General features: G+C 44.8%; 1 protein-coding gene across 5 annotated transcripts in view; it reads left to right on the top strand.

Moving 5' to 3' along the window:
• Nucleotides 1-17,482, top strand: part of ELMO3 (engulfment and cell motility 3) — a 37,868-nt gene extending 20,386 nt beyond the window's left edge. For all 5 annotated transcript variants that reach the window (XM_032230901.1, XM_032230900.1, XM_032230897.1 and 2 more), the window contains 9 exons: nt 2,970-3,074; nt 4,753-4,861; nt 6,044-6,180; nt 7,066-7,229; nt 9,104-9,216; nt 9,865-9,969; nt 12,053-12,135; nt 13,829-13,906; nt 16,547-17,482. In XM_032230901.1, coding sequence (XP_032086792.1) covers nt 2,970-3,074; nt 4,753-4,861; nt 6,044-6,180; nt 7,066-7,229; nt 9,104-9,216; nt 9,865-9,969; nt 12,053-12,135; nt 13,829-13,906; nt 16,547-16,759 — 1,107 coding nt within the window. In that variant the 3' untranslated portion in view covers nt 16,760-17,482. The remainder of the gene's footprint in view (nt 1-2,969; nt 3,075-4,752; nt 4,862-6,043; nt 6,181-7,065; nt 7,230-9,103; nt 9,217-9,864; nt 9,970-12,052; nt 12,136-13,828; nt 13,907-16,546) is intronic.
• Nucleotides 17,483-23,796: the final 6,314 nt, after the last annotated feature.

The following is a 23,796-nucleotide window of genomic DNA, read 5'->3' as shown; positions in this document are numbered from 1 at the left end:
AAGCCCCGCCTTCAGAGTTTTATAATAAAAGTCCCGAGCTTCCGAAACAGAATTAATACGAAATCTTTGATTTTCAAATGTAACTGTGATTCCAACTGGAGCTTCCCATTTATACTTTATTTGACGATTTCTAAGTTCTTGGGTTAAAAAAGTATAACCTCTCCTTGCTTGCAGCATCTGGAGCGGGATCTCTTTAAAGACAAACAAATCATGGCCATCTATTCGGAGCCTGTTATTGTAAAATTTTTGAGTAATCGCATTTCTGGATTCTCTTGTGAAAAAGTATATAATTATGTCTCTTGGAAGCTGTCGTTGCTCTGCTACACGCGAATTCTGGCGATAGATTTTTCGAATATTCCAATCAAAATTGAGTCCCGGACCTCCCACCGCTTGGCTGAAAGCTTCTACAAACGTCTGTTTCAAGTTCTCTCCTTTCTTTTCGGGCAGTCCTCTAACTCTTATTGCAGACGCCTTTCTGTTATAATTTATCATTGTAAGTTGTGTTTGAGTATCTGTAATCTCTTGTTGTAATGCTTGGATATTAGAAGTCAAATTAAAATTAGCCCCCTCCAAAGTTTCCAATTTCGTCTCCATTTCTTCAATATAATCTGTTAAAGTAGACGTGACTTCAAACATATTCGCATTTATCTGGGCAATTTTGGTCTGTATTTTATCGCATAAATCCAACACAAATTCTTTAATTTCTTTTCTAAAGTCATTAATTATTTGAAAGAGAAGCTCCTGTGTCAAAGAATCTCCAGTAGATGGCGTAGGAGACAAAGGCAGCGATTTGGTAACAAGTTCTTTAAGCACAAGGGGGGAGGATTTTTTTGCCTGTTTAGACCTGGGAGACATTATAGATAAAATCTGAGAATAGACAGATAAACAGTGTCTTCAGCTGGTCAGTTCTCCATAAATTATTTGTAGATTTTGCTCATTAATGAGTAGCAGTCTCCGGGGAAATAAAGCCAGTTAATTACGTCTTCAATCACCAACACAGTAAAAACGCCATTTTGTATCCCAATTGCGCAGAGAAGTTCAAAGGAAGAACAAGGCTGGTGTTTAGATAGTTAAAAAAAAAAAACACATCACAGAAGTGAGACCCGCTCGTATTATCTTAAAAACAATTTATCATTGTCCTGAGTGTGGGAGTCGGCTGTCTAGGGCTGCAAAAAGGCAGCTGCGAAGAACTGGCTGGAGATAAGAGCTCAGTTACGCTGGGTCTATTCTCCGTTCGCAGCCCAAAAAAAAAAGGAAAAGGGCTGTGAACTACGAATAAATCCTAACACCTGAGCTTCTGCCTGTCCCTTTCTGCCAGAAAGGGATGATATCTATTGATCTTAATTAGATATACAGACCAGTACTCTAAGAGGGGCTCCGTTGAGCTCCTCGGCGACAGGCTCCTCCCACAGGAAGTCTATCTTTTCCTCTTTCTGTCTCCTTCCTTCCCTTCCCTTCCTTCCTTTCCTGTCCTTTCCTTCCTTCCTCCTTCCCTTCCTTTCCTTTTCTTTCCTTCCTTTCCTTTTCTTTCCTTCCTTCTTTGACATGTATGTTGCCCATTTTGCCTAGAGATGACTGAGTGGTTTACAAACATTAAAAGTCAGCAAAACAAAATAATAATAATAATAATAATAATAATAATAATAATAATAATAATATGCAATTAAAAGATGGGGGAAAAGGTGCAAGATGCACATGGAGGATGGTGGGATCTTCTCTTACTCTGTTAATCACCTCCAGTGTGAGGAACTCCAGCTGGGGCCCCAGCAATGGTGGGATTCAATCGGTGTAACAACCAGTTTGCTGAGCGCACGCAAAGCGCACTCATTAAGTTTGAATATTTACCTTCTACTGCAGTCCCGGTGAGTAAAACAGCTGAGACAATCCTCTCTGCCACGCCTATCAGCTGGGTTTCAGAAAGGGGAATATAGGTCAGGAGAGTGCAGGGGCGAGCTGCTTGATCATCAGAGCAAACCGGTTCGTTCTCAGCTGATGGCCGGAGCTACCAGTTCGCCTGAACTGGTCCAAACCGGCTGAATCCCATCCCTGGGCCCCAGGCCACTGGCAGAGTCAGGTCTTCAGGTCCTTCTGGAAGACTAAAAGAGTGGGTGTGGATCTCGCCTTGGGGGGCACAACGTTCCAAAGAACAGGAGCCACGCCAGAAAAGACTCTTCTCTTGGTCCCTGCCAGCCGAAATCCCTTGACTGGTGGGGTCCGCAGCATGCCCCTTCTGCCAGTGTGGAAGGGCAGGCCAATCCCATTGGCGGGAGATGCTTTCTCAGATAGTCTGGACTCATGCCATGAAGGGCTTTCAAGGTAATAACCTTCTAGTGGCCAAGGGCTACAGAGTGGACAGATTTTGGTGCAAACGTGAGTGGGGCTACAACAAATTAAGTACATGTTTTTTTGAAGTACTGTAGTAGTAGAAGAGGAGGCAAAACTGGAGGGCGGAGTAAAACATGTCATCGGTTTAGAGTCATTGCATTGCCACAAGACACGCAAGCCCATTCCTTACCTAGCACCAATTTACCACTGATCATTAGTTGACTAGATTCTTGTGTCTAGGTACCGTGTTTCCCCCCAAAATAAGACAGGATCTTATTTTCTTTTGACCTCTGAAATAAGCACTTGGCCTTATTTTTTGGGAGGTCTTATTATTTTTGAGGTGCAGAAAGCAGCGAGCATGGTCACCTCATGGCTGCTCCTATGTTGCAATAGTTTCAGGGAGGGCTTATTTTGGGGGGAAGGCTTATTTTAGTGTATGCGCTCAAAATCCCGATTGGGCTTATTATCCGGGGAGGTCTTATTTTGGGGGGAAAAGGGTAGCAATAATAATAAACTCTTCTGTGCTAATAATCCTGATAATTTGCACCTGACAGTTATGGAGTTTATTGACATCAAGGCCGTGGGAAACGGGAGTTGCATCCTGTATGAATTTTCCCACCTTGCTGACTAACCTTCTCTTTCAGAATAACAGTAACCCTGCGTTGGATTTGCACCGGACTCCTCCGGGGTTGCTTGCACTGGACAGCATGGTCTATTTCTCCAGGCATTTCCCAAATGCGTACAGCAGGGTAAGACATAGAGGTTTTCCTGCTAATGCAGCTCCTGTGCCTGCTTCCTGGATTTCTTCTCTAACAATAAGAAGCTCTGGGATTAACTAATAGGATTTGCACTCAGAGTACCAATAGCATTTAGACTTCTGTACTGCTTTACAGCGCTTTTACAGCGCTTTTACAGCCCTCTCTAAGCGGTTTACGGAGTCAGCCTATGGCCCCCCAACAATCTGGGTCCTCATTTTACCCACCTCGGAAGGATGAGTCAACCTTGAGTTGGTCAGGATCGAACTCTTGGCTGTGGGGCAGAGCCTGCAATACTGCATTCTAACCACTGTGCCACCACAATGTCTTCATAGTATGTCTGCTTTTGTTTTTTTGCTTTGTATTCTGCCCTAAGCATTAGTCTTCTTTAACCTTTACATCCTCCGATGTATTGGACCCGGAACTCTCAGAATTCCTAGTCAGAGTGTTGCTCTTGGGAATTCTGGGAGTTGCAGTTTCAAGATAACTGGAAAGCTTCCTGATGGGTTGAGGTTTTAAACTAGACCTTGGTTGGTCTTCATAATCTGACCTAGGCTTCCCAAGAGCATGAAGCCGACTCCTCATCCCGATAAAACCTCTTGTATTTAGGTTAAAGGGAATTCCTCTCCACAAAGTCCTGGCCAACAGTCTTTCAAGAGATTTCACAACTACAGACCTTTATCAGGCTTGGAGAGCTGCCAGGCTGATATCTTCCAAACGCCACGCTGTAGCAGCAATTACTTGGCAAGAAGTCAGGAACAGATCTTCACCCGAATGAATTGAACTAATTGTCTTCTGCAAACTTCCCTCCCCTTTCGCTCCTCTTTATTCCCTCTGGGAAGGGTCAATCACTGTCCATCTGTGGCTTCACTTCTGAGTTGACCCTTGTTTCTTAGCTGTTCCCTTCTCCTGGCAGCTCTACACATGTGCACACTGGAAACAGGCTCCAACTGTTCTTCTGCCCCACTGATATCCGACTCCAAAAGCAGCTGATAACTGTCGGACGGCCCTGGCCGCATCTCTGCAAAACTTGGCAAGGAGTCTTGGAGAATCATGAACCAATTAAGCGAACTAATTGTCTCCTGCAAACTCCACTCCCCTTTCGCTCCTCTTTTATTTCCTCTGGGAGGGGCCATTCATCGTCTACCTGTGGCCTTACTTCCAAGTCTACCCCTGTTCTTTATCTGGCTTGTAGAGCGGACAGGCTGATAGCTGCAAAATTTGGCAAGGAGTCTCGGAGAATCATGAGCCAATTAAGCAAACTAATTGTCTCCTGCAAACTCCCCTCCCCTTTCGCTCTTCTTTTATTCCCTCTGGGAGGGGCCATTCATCATCCACCTGTGACCTTACTCCCAAGTCGACCCCTGTTCTTTAGCTGTTCCCTTCGCCTGGCAACTCTGCGCATGCGTACACTGGGAACAGGCTCCAGCTGTTTGTCTGCCTCACTGATGTCTGATTCTGAAGGCAGCTGATAACTGGCATATGGCTCTGTCCCCCTCTCTGCCTCCAACGCAGAGCCCTCATCAGAGCCTTCCCCAGACTCCAGGACTCACCCATGTTCCTCCCCAACCTCCTCACTGTCTGAGTCTGCCATCAGCCGTGCTAGCAGGCCACAACACTTCATGACATTTTACATCCAGCAGGTTCTAATATTGACCTTTTTTTATCTTAGTTTATTCTTGAGAACAGCAGTCGAGAAGATAAACACGAATGTCCGTTTGCTCGGAGCAGCATCCAACTTTCCTTTATGCTGTGTGAGATTCTTCATGTAGGGGAGACATGTGAGTATTCGCTTCTAGTCATCCAGAATGTGTTGACACAGTGGTCCTACGAGGATCTTCTACAGCAGGTTTTTCCAACCTTGGCAACTTTAAAACTTCCCAAGAATTCTGGGAGTTGAAGTCCACAAGTCTTCAAGGGATAGCTTCCAGTGGTGCCTGAGGAATTCTGGGAGTTGAAGTCCACAAGACTTAAAGGGATAGCTTCCAGTGGTGGCTGAGGAATTCTGGGAGTTGAAGTCCACAAGACTTAAAGGATAGCTTCCAGTGGTGGCTGAGGAATTCTGGGAGTTGAAGTCCACAAGACTTAAAGGGATAGCTTCCAGTGGTGGCTGAGGAATTCTGGGAGTTGAAGTCCACAAGACTTAAAGGGATAGCTTCCAGTGGTGGCTGAGGAATTCTGGGAGTTGAAGTCCACAAGTCTTAAAGTTGCCAAAGTTGGAAACTCCTGTTCTACAGTATGCCAAGAGAAGATGGGATAATAAGAGCAGGTCACCTGTTTCTCATCCCTGGAAAGTCATCCTGTTCCTGGGACTATTGAATAAAATAGAGGTTGGCAGGAAGTAATTTTGGATTTATTAGCTGGTTTTTTTTGTGTTATTGGACTTAGAAGAAGCCCTGATAGATTGGTAAGAATTGGATGGTGAAGTGCGTCTACTCTGCTCTCCATCTTTATGCACTGATCTGTTTTTAAAATTACATATTTTAATTGAAAATGGCTTTGTTATCTCACAGTTCAGCTACTATAGATTTTTGACACGTGTTTTTGTTGTGTTACTTTTTTGTAAGGGCTTTTGAAAATTGGATTCCTTCCCCCTCCAGGATAGCAGAAGCAAACATAACTTCTCCCATTCTAAATTATACTGTTTGTTTGAAATTAAAAACCATGGGGTGAAACAAGTAATAGACATCTGTGTAAAAGAAAGAAGCAATAGCATTTAGATTTATATGCCACTTCATGGTGTTTTACAGCCCTCTCTAAGCAGTTTACAAAAATCAGCATATTGTCCTCAACAATCTGGGTCCTCATTTTATTGGACCTAAGAAACATGGAAGGCTGAGTCAACCTTGAACCAGTCAGGATCGAACTGCTGGCAGTCGGCTGTGAGTTAGCCTGCAATACTGGATTCTAACCACTGCGCCACTACGGCCCATTCAAGTATTCTGCTAATTCTCTTGTTGCAGGCTCAGAGACAGCCCAGGCTTTCTACCCCATGTTCTTTGGCCAAGAACACTTCTTTGATGAGGTTTTCTGTATTTGCATCCAGCTGTTGAACAAAACCTGGAAGGAGATGCGAGCTACTCAAGAGGATTTTGACAAGGTAAGACCCAGGTGGATTGCAGCGAGATTTAAAAGGGACCGTTTGGCTGATAGGTTCTTGAGCTGCACGGTTTTCAGTACAGGGGACTGAATGTTTTTCTTTACCTTTTTAAGTGGTGTTGGATGTCGGTCTGAACTGGGCTGAAAGAGAGGAGTGGTAGAATAATGGCATTCATTGGGGTCTCTGCCTGATCTCCTCGGATTAAATGCAGTCCTCTGCCACTCAAAACTGACAGTCTTTGCCCTATCATTTGCATGGTGGAACAATCTACATTATCCATTCATTCATCTTTGCCCCATCATTTGCATAATGGAAGGATCTACATCATTCATTCACTCACTCACTCATTCATCTTTCCCCCTTCATTTGCATAATGGAAGGATCTACATCATTCATTCACTCACTCACTTACTCTGCCCCATCATTTGCATGATGGAACAATCTACATTATTCATTCATTCAATCAATCAACCAACCAACCAATCAATTTCTATAGCCACCCATCTCAATCCAATGGACTTTTTGGATAGAATAGAATTAGGAATTGGAATTGGAATAGGAACAGAACAGAACAGAACAGAATTCTTTATTGGCCAATTGTGATTGGACACACAAGGAATTTGTCTCCAATGTAGAATCTCTCAGTGTTCACACAAACAACAAAGTTAGGTAATAAATCATAAATCATAGCTACAATCATTAATCACAAGATACAAACAAGTGATAAATCATAAGGTACCAATAGGAGAAGATAGTAGGAGAGATGAGGAGGAGGAGGAGGAGAGCAGTATAGCCTACTTTTGTCAACCCAATTGACTTTTTGTGATGAGAGATGGTGGTGCAGAAGACACACCTGTGCAGGTAACTCTATGGATCTTCCTCCAGGTCATGCAAGTGGTTCGGGAGCAGATCACACGAACCCTGGCCCTGAAGCCCACTTCGCTGGAGCTCTTCAAGAGTCGAGTGAACACCCTCAACTACAGTGAGATCCTGCGTCTCCGGCAGACAGAACGCATGCATCAAGAGGAAATTCTACCTGTCCCTGTCCTGTGAGTAAGGAGGCTTCCAGCTGTATCTCTAATAGTTGTTTGTGTGTGTGTGTATGCCTGTGCAAGAGAGAGGGGGAGAGAAAGACACCTCCCTAGAACATGTAAGACTGAGCTCTATTCAAGTATTGCTTGCCATCATGCAAAGAGGAATCACTTGAATTGCTTCCATGGACTTCCCCTTTTCAGAGATGGACACCTTGTCATTGAGATGGAAGACTTCACTCAGTTGCAGGAAGGATTTTGTGCTGCGTCAAATATTGCTCTTTCTTCTTGGCTTGCTCTCTGTTTTTATTTTCCAACTAGCCGATAACCTGGCATTTATTTATAGGGGGAAAGTGTCCAGACCAAACCTAATTTCTAATGTTGGATTTTCCCCCTTGTGGAGTACTGTGAAGCTGTTACCATGGCAACTTCCACTGCGCTGTACAGTAGAAACCATTTTAAGGCACAACAGGCTGTACCTTAACAAAACACACATCCTGAGGGGTTTTAGGGGTGTCTTACCACCACAATATTTTTCTCCATAGAGTAAGTCATCTTGTGTACCAAGTTTGGTTGAAATTGTTCAAGGCATTCCAGTGGATAGATGCTGCCTTTTGATATGTCCCTGGGGTCCTTTCAAGGAAGGGCAATAAGATGTCTTTTAAATAAAAGAAACCATGATCATTTTTATTTTCAAGAGAGCTTAATGCTGTGCCCTGGGTTGTGTACCTGTTACCTGAAACCTAGTGTGAAAATAAAGCAGCATAACATAGAAAACACTCCACTAAGGCAAAAATCTTCAAGAGTAATAGCAATGCAAAATAATAATAATAATAAACAGCAATAAAACAGCCATATTCTAGAAATACGGTATGCATTACAATTTGCATTCTAATGGACTTGTTTTTAATCATCTGTATTTGTGTTTTTTCTTTGTGTGTTTATTTTCTTTGTGGTGTTTATTTTAGAAGGTAAGCTCACAGAGTGTCCAGTGTGAACTGAAAGATTGTGGGGGCGGGCGTTAAGGTGAGGTAGAAATGCTAGAAATAAGTAATGTGCTTGGTAAAACAAGATGGCTGCCTTCCCAAGGAAGAAGAATGTTGTTTTCCTTCGGCTTTTTGGCACCAAGTGCAAAGACTCTCTCTCTTTGTGGCCATGCTTGTTCTGAAATCTGGGAATTGGACTCTACTTTACCTGGGATACCAGTTTTAGAGAAAGTCCTTCAGGTAAAGAAAATTCTAATTCCATTGGAATGTCACTTTCGGACCTGACATAACTTAAACCTCTAAATCAGGGGTAGTCAACCTTTTTTATACCTACCGCCCACTTTTGTATCTCCGTTAGCAGTAACATTTTCTAACCGCCCACCAGTTCCACAATAATGGTGATTTATAAAGCAGGGAAGTAACTTTACTTTATAAAATTTATAAAGCAGAGTTACAGCAAACCCCTATTGCCCGCCATGAAAGCTGGAACGCCCACTAGTGGGCGGTAGGGACCAGGTTGACTACCACTGATCTAAATAAAAATTTGGCTCTATTTATTGAGAAAGGTATAGTTTTAATAGAGATCAGCTGTACTACAGTATAGCAAAGCCAGAACTGAGAATCACGCACGCAAATTCCTAAATTCTACTTTTCTCTCCCTTAACTATCACTTACTGCCCACCAACCAGGTTCAGGCAAGATGTTTTCATAATGGCATGTGACTCCTTCCTTTTTCCAGCTGGGTGACCTTGAGGCAGCCTCTCGAGGAGATAAAGCACTTACTTTCATTTCCCCAAGCATTCCGCCCTGCAGTGCATAGCAGCGAAGCATAAGCAAAACAGAGGGTGGAAGCTGACAGTCACCAAGCCCACGTGACAAAAAGCTGTGCTCCATTTTCTGCTCCAGGGAATTGAAGGAGCGGCTGAAACCCGAACTCATCAAGTTGATCCAGCAGCAGAGACTCCTGCATCTTTGTGAAGGGACGCTTTTTCGCAAAATTAGTAGCCGCCGTCGGCAAGGTAAGGCACAAGTCCACAGGTTTGAGCGGGGCGGGTGGAAAAGAAACCTGTGCCTTGAATATGACCGAGGAAAGGAGGGTGTAAGTGCTTTGAGACTTGCGAGATTAAGTTCCGGTAACCTTAGAGTAGAGGTTGTGTTAGTACTTGTGGTTTGTGCTTCTTGTCTGGGCTAATTCAAAGGGCTCACATCAGTTTTGCGAGACTGAAAAGCAACTTTACCCCCCCTTTGCTTTTGCTTTTAGAAATCTAAGGACGGATGTTTTCTGAGATGCTTCCCGCACCCTTTTTTCTTCTGTGGGCTCAAATACCGTTTTTTGTGACACTTTTTTTCAGCTGTCATAGCTCAGAAGAGTCACTAAAGGAACCGTTGTAAAGTTGAGGGCTGTCTATAGATCCCTCTTGGCCTCAAAAGCCCCCAATTTTCCAGACAAACAGTAAGATTTGGAAATACATGATTTCTAAGTCATTAAATGTCCCCGGGGGAATGAGAGAAACACGAACCGTTTGGAATTCCTAATATTTTGCGTCATGAATGCCATTTGCTAGGAAAGGGTGCTGGGAGGGAAAGACATTACTTGGGAATGATTGATATTGAAAGATGGAGAGAATCTATTATGGGCTTTGAATGTTTTTTCTTCTCTTTGGCAGATAAGCTCTGGTACTGCCGTCTTTCTCCCAACCATAAATTTCTCCATTATGGAGATGTGGAAGAAGGGGTCGAAAACCCACCAATTGAGAGTCTGCAGGAGAAAGGTGTGTCACAGTTTCCTCGTCATTTGTAGGCTTTTTTAAAATAATTTTTTATTTTTTATTAACAAACATGTAAAATACACACACACACAAAACCTAGACGTACACCACATTTACACAATACAATACGAACAGGAGCTTCCTGTTCTTTTTTTTTTTAATTGTTTTTATTTTATCAATTTCATATATACATTCACAATTATATGATCTCATAACATAATTATTAATAATATGTATTTATAACAATTTTTCCCTACAGTTGACAATATACTTGAAGATTGCTTTCTTACCATCCCATAGATCCATCTTATCTTACAACGGTCCTACTTCTTCTTCCCTCCCTCCCTCTTTCCTTCTCTCGTTTCTTCTCTCCTACTCTCCTTCCTTCCCTCCCTCCTTCCCCCTTCCCTCCTTCTCTCCTTCCCTCCTTCCTTCCCTCCTTCCTTCCTTCCTTCCCTCCTTTCTTCTCTCCTTCTCTCCTTCCTTTCCCCCTTCCTTTCCTCCTTCCTTCCCCCTTCCTTCTCTCCTACATTCTCTCCTTCCTTCCCTCCCTGTTCTTTCTAATAGCAATTATTATCAATTGATACCGCTCACGTTATATTATTTCCCCTTCTATTGTATTTCATTTGGATTTCACCATTCTGAACCCTCTTATTTTACTCATAACTATTATTTTTTTAGTTTTGTTATATTCCTTCATTGATTCTTGTTTCTTTCCTCCATCCACCTATGCCATTTATCCCATATCTGGTAGCATTCTGATTCTTCTTTTCCCTGGATTTCTTTAGTTAGTTTGTCCATTTCAACACAATCCATAACCTTTCTTATTATTTCATCTTCACTTGGAATTAATTTGTTTTTCCATTTCTGGGCAAAGGCAATCCTTGCTGCCGTAATTATATGTAGTATTAAATACTGGATTTCTTTTTTGTATTTCGCAGATATTATTCCTAATAAAAAAAACTTCAGGTTTCCATTCTATTTTAACCCCCGTTATTGCCTCCAGCCAATTTTTGATCCTTTTCCAAAAAAATTTAGCCTCCTCACAAGTCCACCATAAATGGTAATATGTTCCGTGTATTGATTCGCATTTCCAACATTTTGGGGAGGTATTTTGTTAAGATTTTAGCTAACTTTGTTGCTGCAGGTGCCATCTGCAAAACATTTGTACTGGTTTTCCTTGTATGCAACCTTTTGTAGGCTTATTTATCTCACCTTTGCTCCTGGGATGGAAAAGCAAGGCTACCTGGTTTCCCTGTGGCGCCCACAAAGAGGAAGTCGTGGAAAGATTGGGGTGCTAAGTTTGCTCCCGAATGCTTTCCTGATTTAAGATCTTGTCTTTTTCAGGTTTATCATTCTATGTGGCTAGTGCAAGGGTCGGCAACCTTAAACACTCCTTAAACCTTAAACATTCCTTAACAACCTTAAAAAGCCACAAAGGTCCTAACTGGAAGCCCCCCCCCCCCCCCCCGCGCCCCCTGTTCAATTCTGCAGCAGGCCGGAAGTCTGGTTTCCCCACCACAGGGCATCCTTTTTCGTCTACCTGTCCTAACCGAAAACCCTATCAATTGTGAAGCTGACCGGAAAACCCGCCCTTTGCCATAGAGTCTCCTCTTGGCACAGCTTGCTTCTCTCCCCCCTCCACAAAACTGGAAGCTCCTCTCAAAATTGTGGTGCCGATTGGAGACAGGGAGCCGCAGCAGAGGGATGAAAGACCCACATGCGGCTCCAGAGCCACAGTATCAGCTCCAGCCAGTGGTTTCAATAGCCCTTCGGAACCTGACATGCAGGTTGCTGATTCCTAATCTAGTGAATTTCCCTTTTTTTTTAATGGATTTGATTGTTTCCTCTTGGAAAGTAATAGCAATAGCACTAAGACATACAGTATATACCTCTTCACAGTGCTTTATAGCCCTCCCTAAGCAGTTTACAGAGCCACCCTATTGCCCCCAACAATCTGGGTCCTCATTTTACCCACTTCGGAAGGATGGATTTCTTAGATTTGAGGTTTTCATATTTCCTCATTGTTCTTCAAATCTTCTTCAATCTAGGTAGACTTTAACCTGCAAATTACTTTTCTCTCCAGTTTCTGTGGCTGACATGAAAGCGTTGCTGGTGGGCCGGGAATGCCCCCATACCAAGGAAAAGAGTTCGGGCAAGCAGAATAAGGTCAGCCAATGTCTCACCTGCGCTGGGAGGAACTCCTCCACTTAAACCCCTTGCACCCCCCCCCTCCGAAAAACAAGATTGAAAATCTGGCTCTACATATTCAACAGTTGCTGGAGACTTCAGAGAACTTGCAGCCTGTTCTGACCCAGGCTTCCCCAGCAGCACGAAGCCGATTCCTCGTCCCGATACAAAACCTTTTATTTAATTTACAGTGAATTCCTCTCCAGCAAAGCCTTTCCTCTCCCACAGTCTTTCAAGATAGTTCAGAGTTATCGACTTTTATCAGGCTTGGGGAGTGGCCAGGCCGATATCTTTCAGACGCCGCAATACTTGGCAAGAATGCAGGAATGAACTAAGTGTCTCCTGCAAACTCCACTCCCCTTTTGCTCCTCTTTTATTCCCTATGGGAGGGGCCATTCACTATCCACCTGTGGCCTTACTCCCAAGTCGACCCTTGTTCCTTAGCTGTTCCCTTCATCTGGCAACTCTGCACATACGCACATTGGGAACAGGCTCCAGCTGTTCATCTGTCTCACTGATGTCTGACTCTGAAGGCAGCTGATAACTGTCATACAGTTCTGGCCCCTCTCTGCCTTCCAACACAGAGCCTTCCCCAGACTCCAGGACTGGCCCATGTTCCTCCCCAACTTCCTCACTGTCTGAATCTTCTTCCAGCTATGCTGGTGGGCCACAACACAGCCATTGGGTAGAGTCCCTTTCTAGACCAAGGACTTTGGCTTAGCTTTGCATTGAGGTTGATTGTGATGATTGTTACTGCTGTTGTTTGATTTTTGCCCCTGGTAGTTTTTTTCTTTTTGGTGAAGGAAAGGTGGATAAGTAACTGTAATGAATAAAATGATGGAAGAGCTAGATCTTGCTCATCCTTTAGTGTCTATGGAGATTCTCAGTCATCCAGTCATGGTTGTCCCAGATGTGTTTTGCGAGAGGCAACTGGACTTTCTGGTTTTTCCTTGAAGACGTTTCTCTTCTCATCCAAGAAGTGTAACGGAGGGAGCTCCCGTTACTTGTCCCAGCTTCTGCCCACCTAACAGATCGAAAGCATGTAAAAAATGCAAGTAGAAAAATAAGAACCACCTTTGGTGGGAAGGTAACAGCGTTCCGTGCACCTTCGGCGTTTAGTCATGCCGGCCACATGACCATGGAGACGTCTTCAGACAGTGATGACTCTTTGGCTTTGAAACAGAGATGAGCACCGCCCCTTAGAGTCAGGAACAACTAGCACATATGTGCGAGGGGAACCTTTACCTTATAGACTGAATACAAGCGTTTTTGGGCTCCCAAGCCCTCTACGTGTTGCATTTTTGCCCTCCCAGACTCCCAAAAGCACTCTGCAGGCCAAAAATGGGCACGTTTTGACAAAAATGGGCTCTGCGGAGCACTGCAGAATGCTTCTGGAGGCCTGGGTGGGTGAAAACACGACACGTGGAAGCCAAAAACTATTTTTTTTCTTATTTTCTTCCTATAAATTTAGGTGTGTCTTACAGTCCGAAAAATACGGTACTAAGACTGTGTCTGAGTTCCTGCCTCATATTGACTCCCTTAAAAAAAAACCCAATTCCATTTTCAACCAGGCTTGTGTTTTGCTGATCCGGTTCATAAGTTTTGAATTGCCTTTCCTTCTGCCAGCAATAGTTCCTCCATTAACCATCCTGCTTTCTCTCCCCTCCCTCAGGATCTTCTTGACCTTGCATTTTCCATAAGTTACGATGTCGGAGAGCATCTGAATTTCATTGCCTCTACACGTTATGAGGTGAGCCACTGCAGGGAAACCGAACAGCCCAGCTGAGTTATCAAGAATGCCCCCAGGTTCTCTATGCCAAATGAGAAAATAGCTTATGGGAGATTCTGCGCCTGAAATAAAAGGGAGACACGTATCGACCTTCTGGGGAAACTCATTCTTGTGGTTTAGTTTTGTCACGTTGCAAACTTTGAAGCTTATGAAGAGATGGGAATTTTATTTGTTTGTTCATTTGTTTGCAAAATGTATTAGCTGCCTATCGTGCCACACGGTAACTCTGGGCGACTTACAATATTAAAAGATAAAACTGCATAATTTATAATAATATAAGTGCAATAGTATAAAATCGACCTAATTAAAGGCTGCGGGGGGTGGGGAGAGGACTCTCTGAGCCGAGCTTCCTCTGAGGCGACCCCAGGGTTGCCCTCCTCCCCTCGGCCCACCCTCTTCACCCCATGCCCCGCCGGCTCTGGGTGCAATTGCTGCCTGCTCCTTGAAGCTCAGTCGGGATCCAGCAGCCTTCCTGGATCTGAGCCTCTTACGCCTTATGGGCCGTTGGGCAACTATGCAGCTGATACCTACGGGGCCATCCCACCAGCACCACCATATCCATTCCCTGCAGAGACTGGACCAGGATATTTCCCAATAATTGGCCTTGTATTCCAACTCTCAGGCTGGGGGGTGAAATTATACGCCCCTCAGACAGGGTTCGCAATTTGGGAATCCTCCTGGATCCACAGCTGACTTTAGAACACCATTTGTCAGCTGTGACCAGGGGGACATTTGCCCAGGTTCGCCTAGTGCACCAATTGCGTCCCTACCTGAACCGGGAGGCACTCAGAACAGTCACTCAAGCCCTTGTGACCTCAAGACTGGACTACTGTAATGCGCTCTACATGGGGCAGCCCTTGAAGAGCATTCGGAGTCTTCAGCTTGTCCAGAATGCAGCCGCGCGAGCGATTGTGGGTGCACCTCGATACACCCATGTTATACCTATCCTCCACGAGCTGCACTGGCTGCCTATTGGACTCCGGATGCGCTTCAAGGTGCTAGTCGTTACTTTTAAAGCCCTACATGGTATCGGACCTGGGTACTTGAGAGACCGCCTCCTGCCAATTACCTCCCTATGACCAATTAGATCCCACAGATTAGGCCTCCTCCGGATTCCATCAACTAGTCAGTGTCGACTGTCGACCCCCCGGGGGAGGGCCTTCTCTGTGGCTGCTCCGGCCCTGTGGAGATTCGGACCCTCACCACCCTTCAGGCTTTCCGCAAAGCCGTTAAAACCTGGCTCTTCCGGCAGGCCTGGGGCTGATGAGTTCCCAGCCCCACTCGAATTGTTGCGGCTGTTGATGAGTTTTTAAATTGTTTTCTGTATTTGTTTTGTCTTCTTTGTTTTTTGTACTCCCCCTTTTCCCTATTTGGTTTGATAGCCGCCCCGAGTCCCCTCGGGGAATAGGGCGGCATACAAGTTTAATGCAATCAAAATCAAAATCAAAAAATATACCACTCCAGCTAGTTCACAGCCGCACAACTATCTCAATACTACCTAATTAAAACTATTCTGGGAATATTCAGTCAAGGGAAAACTGCGGATGTAATTTATATTACAAGAAAGTGTTCCATCCTTTCAATTTGCTGAAAATTGTATCTTCACCCATCAGCTTTGCTGTTTTGTTTTTTAAAAAGATATATTCTGGTTTCTGCTCCTGACTAGCTAGGTTTTGGCCCTGGCATTGAGGCCATGCTTGACTTGTTCGCTTTGGTATAATATGGAACTTGCTGATGATGGTTTGCCTGCTATAGTTGAGAACTGGGCAGGATTTTTAAAGGTGGGAAACAATGGGTTGTGGAAGGCCCGGCCCTCTCCCCTCTTATTCAAGAAAGTAAAGACTTGTGAAACTTGGCATTTCAAAGGAAATCTTTTATTGGAAAAGGATTATAGCAGGGCACGTTCAAAGCAGGCTCTGAGGTCCCTCAGGGAGTACAATTAAGAATAAAGGAATTTGAGACCCCTCCCAACAGTCCGGTATGGATTCAACCAATCCGCAAATGTGAAGATGGTATTGTACCAGCCGCTCTGAGAAAGATAAGACAGCTTTCTCAGGGCCATCTTCCGGCTCTGCTGTTCACATGCCTCCCACCCTTACATTACCCGAGAGGCAGGGGTGGGTTTCTCGCCCCGTTCCAACCGGTTCGGTTGGAACGGGGCCGGCGGCGTCCTCGTGCACGCGCGCAGTGCGCGCATGCGTACTAGCATCTGCGCAATGCTCCAGCTGCTCCTGGACGATCGCGCAGGCGCTGTATGAGTCCTGCGCATGCGTGGAAGCGCAGAACTCATCAAAACCGGGTAAGGACCGCGGGCGGGCGCGCCCTTCGCTGTTCCCGGAAGTTACTTACTTCCGGGTTCGGCGACCAACCGGTTCGCAGGGACTGCCGCGAACAGGTTAAAACCCACCCCTGCCGAGAGGTGAGAAAAAGCCAAACAGTGGAGGTGCCAGGCAACAGTTATAAATCAGGCGACAACTTGTGTGAGCCCGGCCACTGTAGCCCTGGTTCCAAAGAAAAAAATGTCTTGATCTCCTTCAATGTATTAACTGAAGGGGGGGGGGGACTGACAATATCTGATGAGATTTATCCCTCTTTCCCCAGTTCTGCTTGTGGACCGATGGACTGAATGTGCTTCTCGGCCGGGAGATGGTCAGCGAAAGGATGCGGAGCGAACTGGATATCTTGCTGTCAATGGAGCTCAAGTTGCGATTGTTGGATCTGGAGAACATTGCCATTCCGGATGCCCCACCCGACATCCCAAAGCCTCCCAGCAACTTAAATTTCTGCTACGACTTTACCCATATCGAACAGTAAGGGTCTGTCCTTGCTGTCCTTACCACACAGTGCTTCCCCCCCACCCCACCCTCCTCAAGCAGGATCTGCACACACCACTCTACGAATTCACGGGTTCAGATCACCCGGAAAGCCGGATCAGAAAAAGGTGGCATGGAAATTCCCTGCTTTCATCCCACATTGTTCCAATTGCTTTCTCTGTTGTTATCTTTCGCCAAAGTAGCATTTACTGGCGACATCAAAGCCGGGCAAACCACAGGTAAACCAATGCTGTCCAAACCGCATCTTGTCAAAGCAGGGTTTGAAGATGAGCGGTGACCACGGATTGCCTAATTCAGACATTGCAACAAACGAAGCGAGGCCAAGAGGAAGGAGTAGGGCAGCTTGTGGTTTGCTCACAGCCTTCCCAACCAAGCCCTGGTTGAGGGTGCGTGTTTTTTTTGTTTTTAAATCTAGAAAATCAGTTCTTGGAATTAATGCTTCCGGATGCACAATTTTATGGGGCTTCCTTCCAACCGAGGTGCCATCAAAATCTGGAATGGGGAATAGCTTTGCCCGGGAGAGAGAGAGACAGAGAGAGTGAGAGAGGCTGACAGAGAGGGCTTAAGAATAGAAAGTGAGCACTGTGAAAAGGGGAACAGAGAACTGAATAGCCACCCACTCACTCACCACAATATTTGTTTCTATGAGCTACCGTGTTTCCCCGAAAATAAGACAGGGTCTTGTTTTCTTTTGACCCAGAAATAAGCACTTGGCCTTATTTTCGAGGAGGTCTTATTATTTTTGAGGTGCAGGAGGCAGCAAGCGTGGTCACCTCACGGCTGCTGCTGTGTTGTAATAGCAATAGCAATAGCAGTTAGACTTATATACCGCTTCATAGGGCTTTCAGCCCTCTCTAAGCGGTTTACAGAGTCAGCATATTGCCCGCAACAACAATCCGGGTCCTTATTTTACCCACCTCGGAAGGATGGGAGGCTGAGTCAACCCTGAGCCGGTGAGATTTGAACCGCTGAACTGCAGATAGCAGTCAGCTGAAGTGGCCTGCAGTACTGCACCCTAACCACTGCACCACCTCGGTAATATTTTTGGGGAGGTCTTATTTTCGAGGGAGGGCTTAATTTTAGCACATGCACTCAAAAGCCCAATTGGGCTTATTATCCTGGGAGGTCTTATTTTCGGGGAAACAGGGTAGCATCTGTAACTGGTGTTCAAAAGTTGCCTGTAAGAAAAGACACACACCTGTACACCAAAAACAAAACAAAAAAAAAATTCAGAAGGGAATTTACCTGCCACCTAGGTTGGCTTGTACTCTGCAGAGACCTCATTCTGCAATCTTTAGCATTATCCCTACTGTAAAGGGTAGCCTTATAGACTAAGGTTTGCCCAACAACACTTCAGACATGATGAATGCCACAACCTGCCTCAACCATGCAATCACCTTAGCTTTTGCATACAGTACAAGCTAACAATCTCAGTTGCTGCCTGTGTGGGAGCTGAGGGAAAGGGCTGGTGGCTGTTAAGAGCATGCAAAAGAGCAGACAGTCCTATTTCTCATCAAGCCGAGCCTTGATCTCAATCCCAGTGAGACCAAGATGGCCATTGGCTTCAGCGGCCTGAAACCATAAGGCTTCCAAGGGCCGGTTATGGAGGAAGAATGAGCTTTAAGTTGGTTTCAGTTTCAGAAATGGGTATCTGAGTTCTCTCTGCTAGCTGTTTTCCCCCCCTCCCCCAAGGTTTTTTTGGAGTTACTGTATTTTTTGGACTATAAGATGCACCTTTTTCCTTCAAAAAAGAGGCTGAAAATCTGGGTGCGTCTTATACACTGAATACAGCTTTTTTTTTTGGCTCCCAAAACTCTGCCCCCTTTGCAAAAATAGCCATGCATAGCCTTTAGGAGGCTTCCACAGTGCTCCCGGGGGCTGGAGAGGGCAGAAATAGGCGAAAAACAGGCCGGTTTTTGCTTATTGGGGGGGCACCCCCAAGGAACACTCTGAAAGCCTTCTAAAGGCTATTCATGCCCTCTTTTTTGGGAAAAAAGGCCCCGTTTTCACAAAAAACGGGCCTTTTTGGGGAGGTTTGCAGAGTGCAAAAACTTTTTTTTAAAAAATTTGCCTCTTCAAAATCTTGGTGCGTCTTATACTCCGAAAAATACGGTACACTTCCCCGGGGAATTGCACAAGGGAATTAGACATGTGGAGTGGACAGATGGTGGTGGATTAGAGATGGTGGTGGATTTCCTCTGTTTTCCTTGTGTCTGTTCTCCACCCCTTCCTACTAAGCTTGTGTGGTTTCAATGCTGTCGAATGCCTTTTGGTACGTTTCGCACTTTACACTTGGCCCCTCTCGCTGTATAAGGATAGGAGGCAATCCGGTGGTGTCCCCAATCTTTCCAAGCAAAGGGGGATGTCATGTTCAAACCAGGAGCACAATTAGCTTTAAGGGATCCATTTAATATTTTTTTTACTCATGATAAGTTTGCAAGTACGATGTACGGTACGGGGGAAGAGATTCCCGACGATCTCTCTTTCAAAAACTTCTTTTTAGGGTACAGTATATTCCTTGCTACTTAACTGTCGGTACTGAAGCTTTTGGACAAGTGTCAATAGTCTCGATTCTGCTCCAAGAATAGTTGGGATTCTGGATATGCCACGAAACATGCCATTTTTTAAAATTGCTTTTCCTTATTCCAGTGGCCACCTTGTTCTGTGCCTAAGCTGGGTACAGAACCTTTGGGGGTCTTAATAGGGAAGAGTGGGGGATGAGAGGTTGTTTTGCATCCCACAAGGGATTAAACCTGACCATGGTTGGGCAGCTATGCAACTTTAAGACCTGTGGACTTCAACTCCCAGAATTCCAGAGGCAGCTGAAGTTAGAATTAGAACAACAGAATTGGAAGGGACCTTGGAGGTCTTTTAGTCCAATGCTCTGCTTAGGCAGGAGACCCTATAACCATTTCAGACAAATGGTTGTCCAAACTCTTCTTAAAAACTTCCAATGTTGGAGCATTCACAACTTCGGGAGGCAAGTTCCTCCACTGATTAATTGTTCTGACTGTCAGGAAATTTCTCCTTAGTTCTAGGTTGCTTCTCTCCTTGATTCGTTTCCATCTGTTGTTTCTTGCCTTAACTTCGGGTGCTTTGGAGAATAGCTTGACTCCCTCTTCTTTTCTGGCAACCCCCGAGATATCGAAACACTGCTATCAGGTCAAGTTGGAGTTGAAGTCCACGGGTTATAAGGTTGCTTTATAGCAAGACAGTCTACGAAGCTCAGCCTGAACCTAAGATTTTCTTGATGGCCGAGGATTGGAGCTTTCCCCCTTTAACTGACCAAGGACAAAGGCTCTTCGGCATCACTCTGTAAATGACGGGATTGTGACTAAGGGAAAGGCTTCGTTTGATAGAATAGTACTGTAGCCTTTATTGTCACTGTACCTCATGTGTACAACGAAACTGATTCCTTCATTTGTTTCCCTTAACCTATTCTGAAAGGAAATGTGGCAGTTCTTGTCTTATTTTATGTACATTCGATATATGTGTGATGTATTTTTTTTCACTCTCCCCACAATAGATGTGGAGTTCATTGCACTGGATCAGAAAATTCATTTTTTAAAATGTCTCCTTGTAGCTCTTTGTGTACGATTTAGTCTTGCACCGTGAAAACCCTTCATAGGTTACGAACAAACCGTGTCTGCTCCAATAGAGGTACTCCTTGACTTAAGACCCACAATTAAGGCCAAAATGTCTGATGCTGAGTGGAAACATTTAAGTGGAATTTTACCCCTTTTACGACCTTTCTTGCCACAGTCGTTAAAGTGGATCTTAGGGAGTTGCAAAGTTAGTTAACATGGTTGTTAAATGAATCTTCGACTGTCCCGTTCACTTTGTCAGAAAGTCACATAAGGGGAAATCACATAACCCAGGGACACTGCAATCATCATAACGACGTTTGCCAAGCATCCAAATTTTGATCACATGAACACGGGGAGGAAGGGGGGGGGTGCCGCAATGGTCGTAGGTGTGAAAAACTGTCATAAATCGCCTTTTCCAGTGCTGTTGTACCTTTGAAAGATCAATAAATGGCCTGTTGTTAAGTTGAGGGTTACCTGTAAACCGTTGAAAAGGGATTCCTGGGCAATCCCCCCCATTTTCTTCCTGCTCAGATGATTCTACTGTAATAAATTCACTGTGGTACTTACTACCTTGGGCATAGAGGACATTAATCATTAAAAAAAAGAGGAAGAACTACCTTTATGGCTTTGTTTGATTGCATATAGTTGCAGTTCCTGTATGGAGCACAGAAACCGGCCCAGCGAGAAGTTTGATCTCCCCCCCCCCCCCCGTTAGAAAAAGAAACGATTGAGTAGTAACCTCTTACGCTACAATGGCAGATGGTTTGGGAATATTCTGTAGCCTAACATGATTTGGCTTGCCAGCAGAGCTGGTGGCAGACTCAGACAGTGAAGAGGTTGGGGTGGAACATGGGCCAGTCCTGGAGTCTGGGGAAGGCTCTGACGAGGGCTCTGTGTCGGAGGCAGAGAGAGGGCCAGGGCCTTCCAAGAGTTATCATCTGCCTTTGGAGCCAGAGATCAGTGGGGCAGAAGAACAGCTGGAGTCTGTTCCCGATGTGTGCAAGCGCAGAACTTCAGGAGAAGGGAACGGTTAAGGAACAAGGGCCGACTCGGGAGTAAAGGCACAGGTGGACGGTGAATGGCCGCTCACATAGAGAATAAAGAGCAAAAGGTAAATGGCGTTGGCAGGAGACAATTATTTCGATTAATTTGTGTGAAGATTTGCTCATGATTCCTTGCCAAGTATTTTCTTGTACAGCAGTTGTGTTTGGAAGATATCTGCCTGGCAGCTCTCCAAGCCTGATAAGGTCTGTGGTTGTAAATTCACCCTTGAAAGACTATTTGCCAGGACTTTGCTGGAGGTGAACGAGAGGCATTCACATGAGCTTAATAAAAAAGGGGTTTTGTTGGGACAAGGAGCCTGCTTCGTGATTTGGTGAAGCCTAAGTGAGAACACATGGGCCTTCTGTGGAGAATTATTGCTTGTGAAACAGAAAGAAATGTAAAAAAGACAAATTGACAAATTATCTTTACTGGGAATCAATAAATTATCTGTAGCAAAATAGCTGGCAAATAATTTTTAAGAGTACGTAAGTAAGAAATAAGCCTTGCAGGCATCAAGATCAAAATGGTTGAAACCTGAAGACAATTCTCTGCTCAACACTGACTTTTTCCATTAGATCATCATAAAAGTTTGGGGGATTTAAGGGGGAAAGTTACATCTTAATTCATTTTATGCCTCTGCGGGCATCATAGCAGGTGGTGTTAGGATATTACTATATCTGATAATATTAGAGCATCTCTAACATCATTAGATATAGTAATATACTAATACCATCTAATACGATGCCCACCATCCCTCTCTTTTGTAATCTCAGGTTTGGGTAGATTTACCTTATGGATCAAAACTCTGAAATCTGTTGAGTGCAGCCAGTGGAGTTACAGTGGCTCTCACAAATAGCTGCTTGCTAAGCAGAGTACATAATTCAGGACTGTTTGATCGGCAGAGAATCAAACTCAAACATCTTTTGGTGTACCTTCCGAGTTATATTCCCCCAAATGGTCATTAAAAAGAGAAGGGTTTTAAAGTTGTAATGGTCAAACGATGCCATAAACCTCCAGCAAATGTGTCCAAGGAAGATGAACAGCTGACAAGAGAGAGGGGGGGAGAGTAGCTCCATTGGCTGTGGCGGAAACTTGGGAAGGGCAAAGTCAGGCTGGGCAGAACAGGGGGAGAGGTAGAACAAGGGAGAGATGGTTCAGATGAAGACCAAGGCCCACCTCCTCCTCATCCTAGGGCACGCAGGGAAGAACGGAGAAGAGAGCAATGGGTTCCACCACAAAATCGCGGAGGACAAAAGCACGCTCGACGAAAGCGCGCATTTGACGTCATCACAGCGCGATGAAAACATCACGCTGTGATCGAAAAATGTAAAAATAAAGCTAAAACCTTACCCTAACCCCCCCAAACCTAACCCTAAACCTAACCCTAAACCTAACCGTTAACGTAACGCTAAACCTAACGCTAACCCTTAACCTAACGCTAAACCTAACGCTAACGCTCTAAACCTGACCCTAACCCTTAACCTAACCCTAACCCTAACCCTTACCTTTATGTGAATCGGCTTGCTTTCATTTTAATTTTATTTCAATTTTTAATTTTTTTCGTTGCGCTGTGATGACGTCACATGCGCGCTTTCGTCGAGCGCGATTTTGTCCTCCGTGCTTTTGACGGGTCACGGAGCAATGTGGGTTGCGTGGCTGACAAGAGAGGAAAGGGCCCTGATTCCCTTCACAAGGCACACCTGGGGATGGAGTTTAAAGGAGAGGCAAATGGGAGGGGCGGTTGCTGGGAATAATCCCTGAGTTCATTTGGTGTTCTGCTTTATCTGAATTCCTGGCATCCTCGCAACTGGTTTGATTTACTGCCGTACTACTTCACATCTGGAACTCCTTATCTTGCTTGCCCTGCCAGATTAATTACCTTATCTTGCCCTGTTGGATTTATAGTTGGAAGTTTTCTGCTTACAACGTTTGGATTGAGGTATTTTCAGCCAAAGGCTGTTACAGGTTTGTTGAAGAACTTTTCTCCATGGCGGTGAGTTGAAAGGGACGTTGGGGGCACAGTTGGTGTTAATAAAGGGAGCAGAGGTGGGTTTCAAAAATTGTTGGAACCTACTCTGTGGGTGTGGCCTCCTTTGTGGGAGTGGCTTGCCACCCATGTGACCGAATGGGAATGGCTTGCCGCCCATGTGACCGGATATGAAATTATGAATTAGTACTTAGGTCGGTCCAAGTAGCTATTCAGAAACTCTGGCATTGAAGCATGCAAGTCTTAAAGCTGTCAAGTTACAAGATCCTTACCAGTGGTGGGTTTCAAAAAATTTTGGAACCTCTTCTGTAAGTGTGGCCTGCTTTCCGGGTCCACTGGTGGAACCTCTTCTAACCAGTTCGGTAGATTTGACGAACCGGTTCTACTGAATAGGTGCGA

This window comes from Thamnophis elegans, chromosome 14 (genome assembly GCF_009769535.1).
Source record: "Thamnophis elegans isolate rThaEle1 chromosome 14, rThaEle1.pri, whole genome shotgun sequence".
NCBI lineage: Eukaryota > Metazoa > Chordata > Lepidosauria > Squamata > Colubridae > Thamnophis > Thamnophis elegans.
This window is presented reverse-complemented; position numbering and strand designations above follow the sequence as displayed.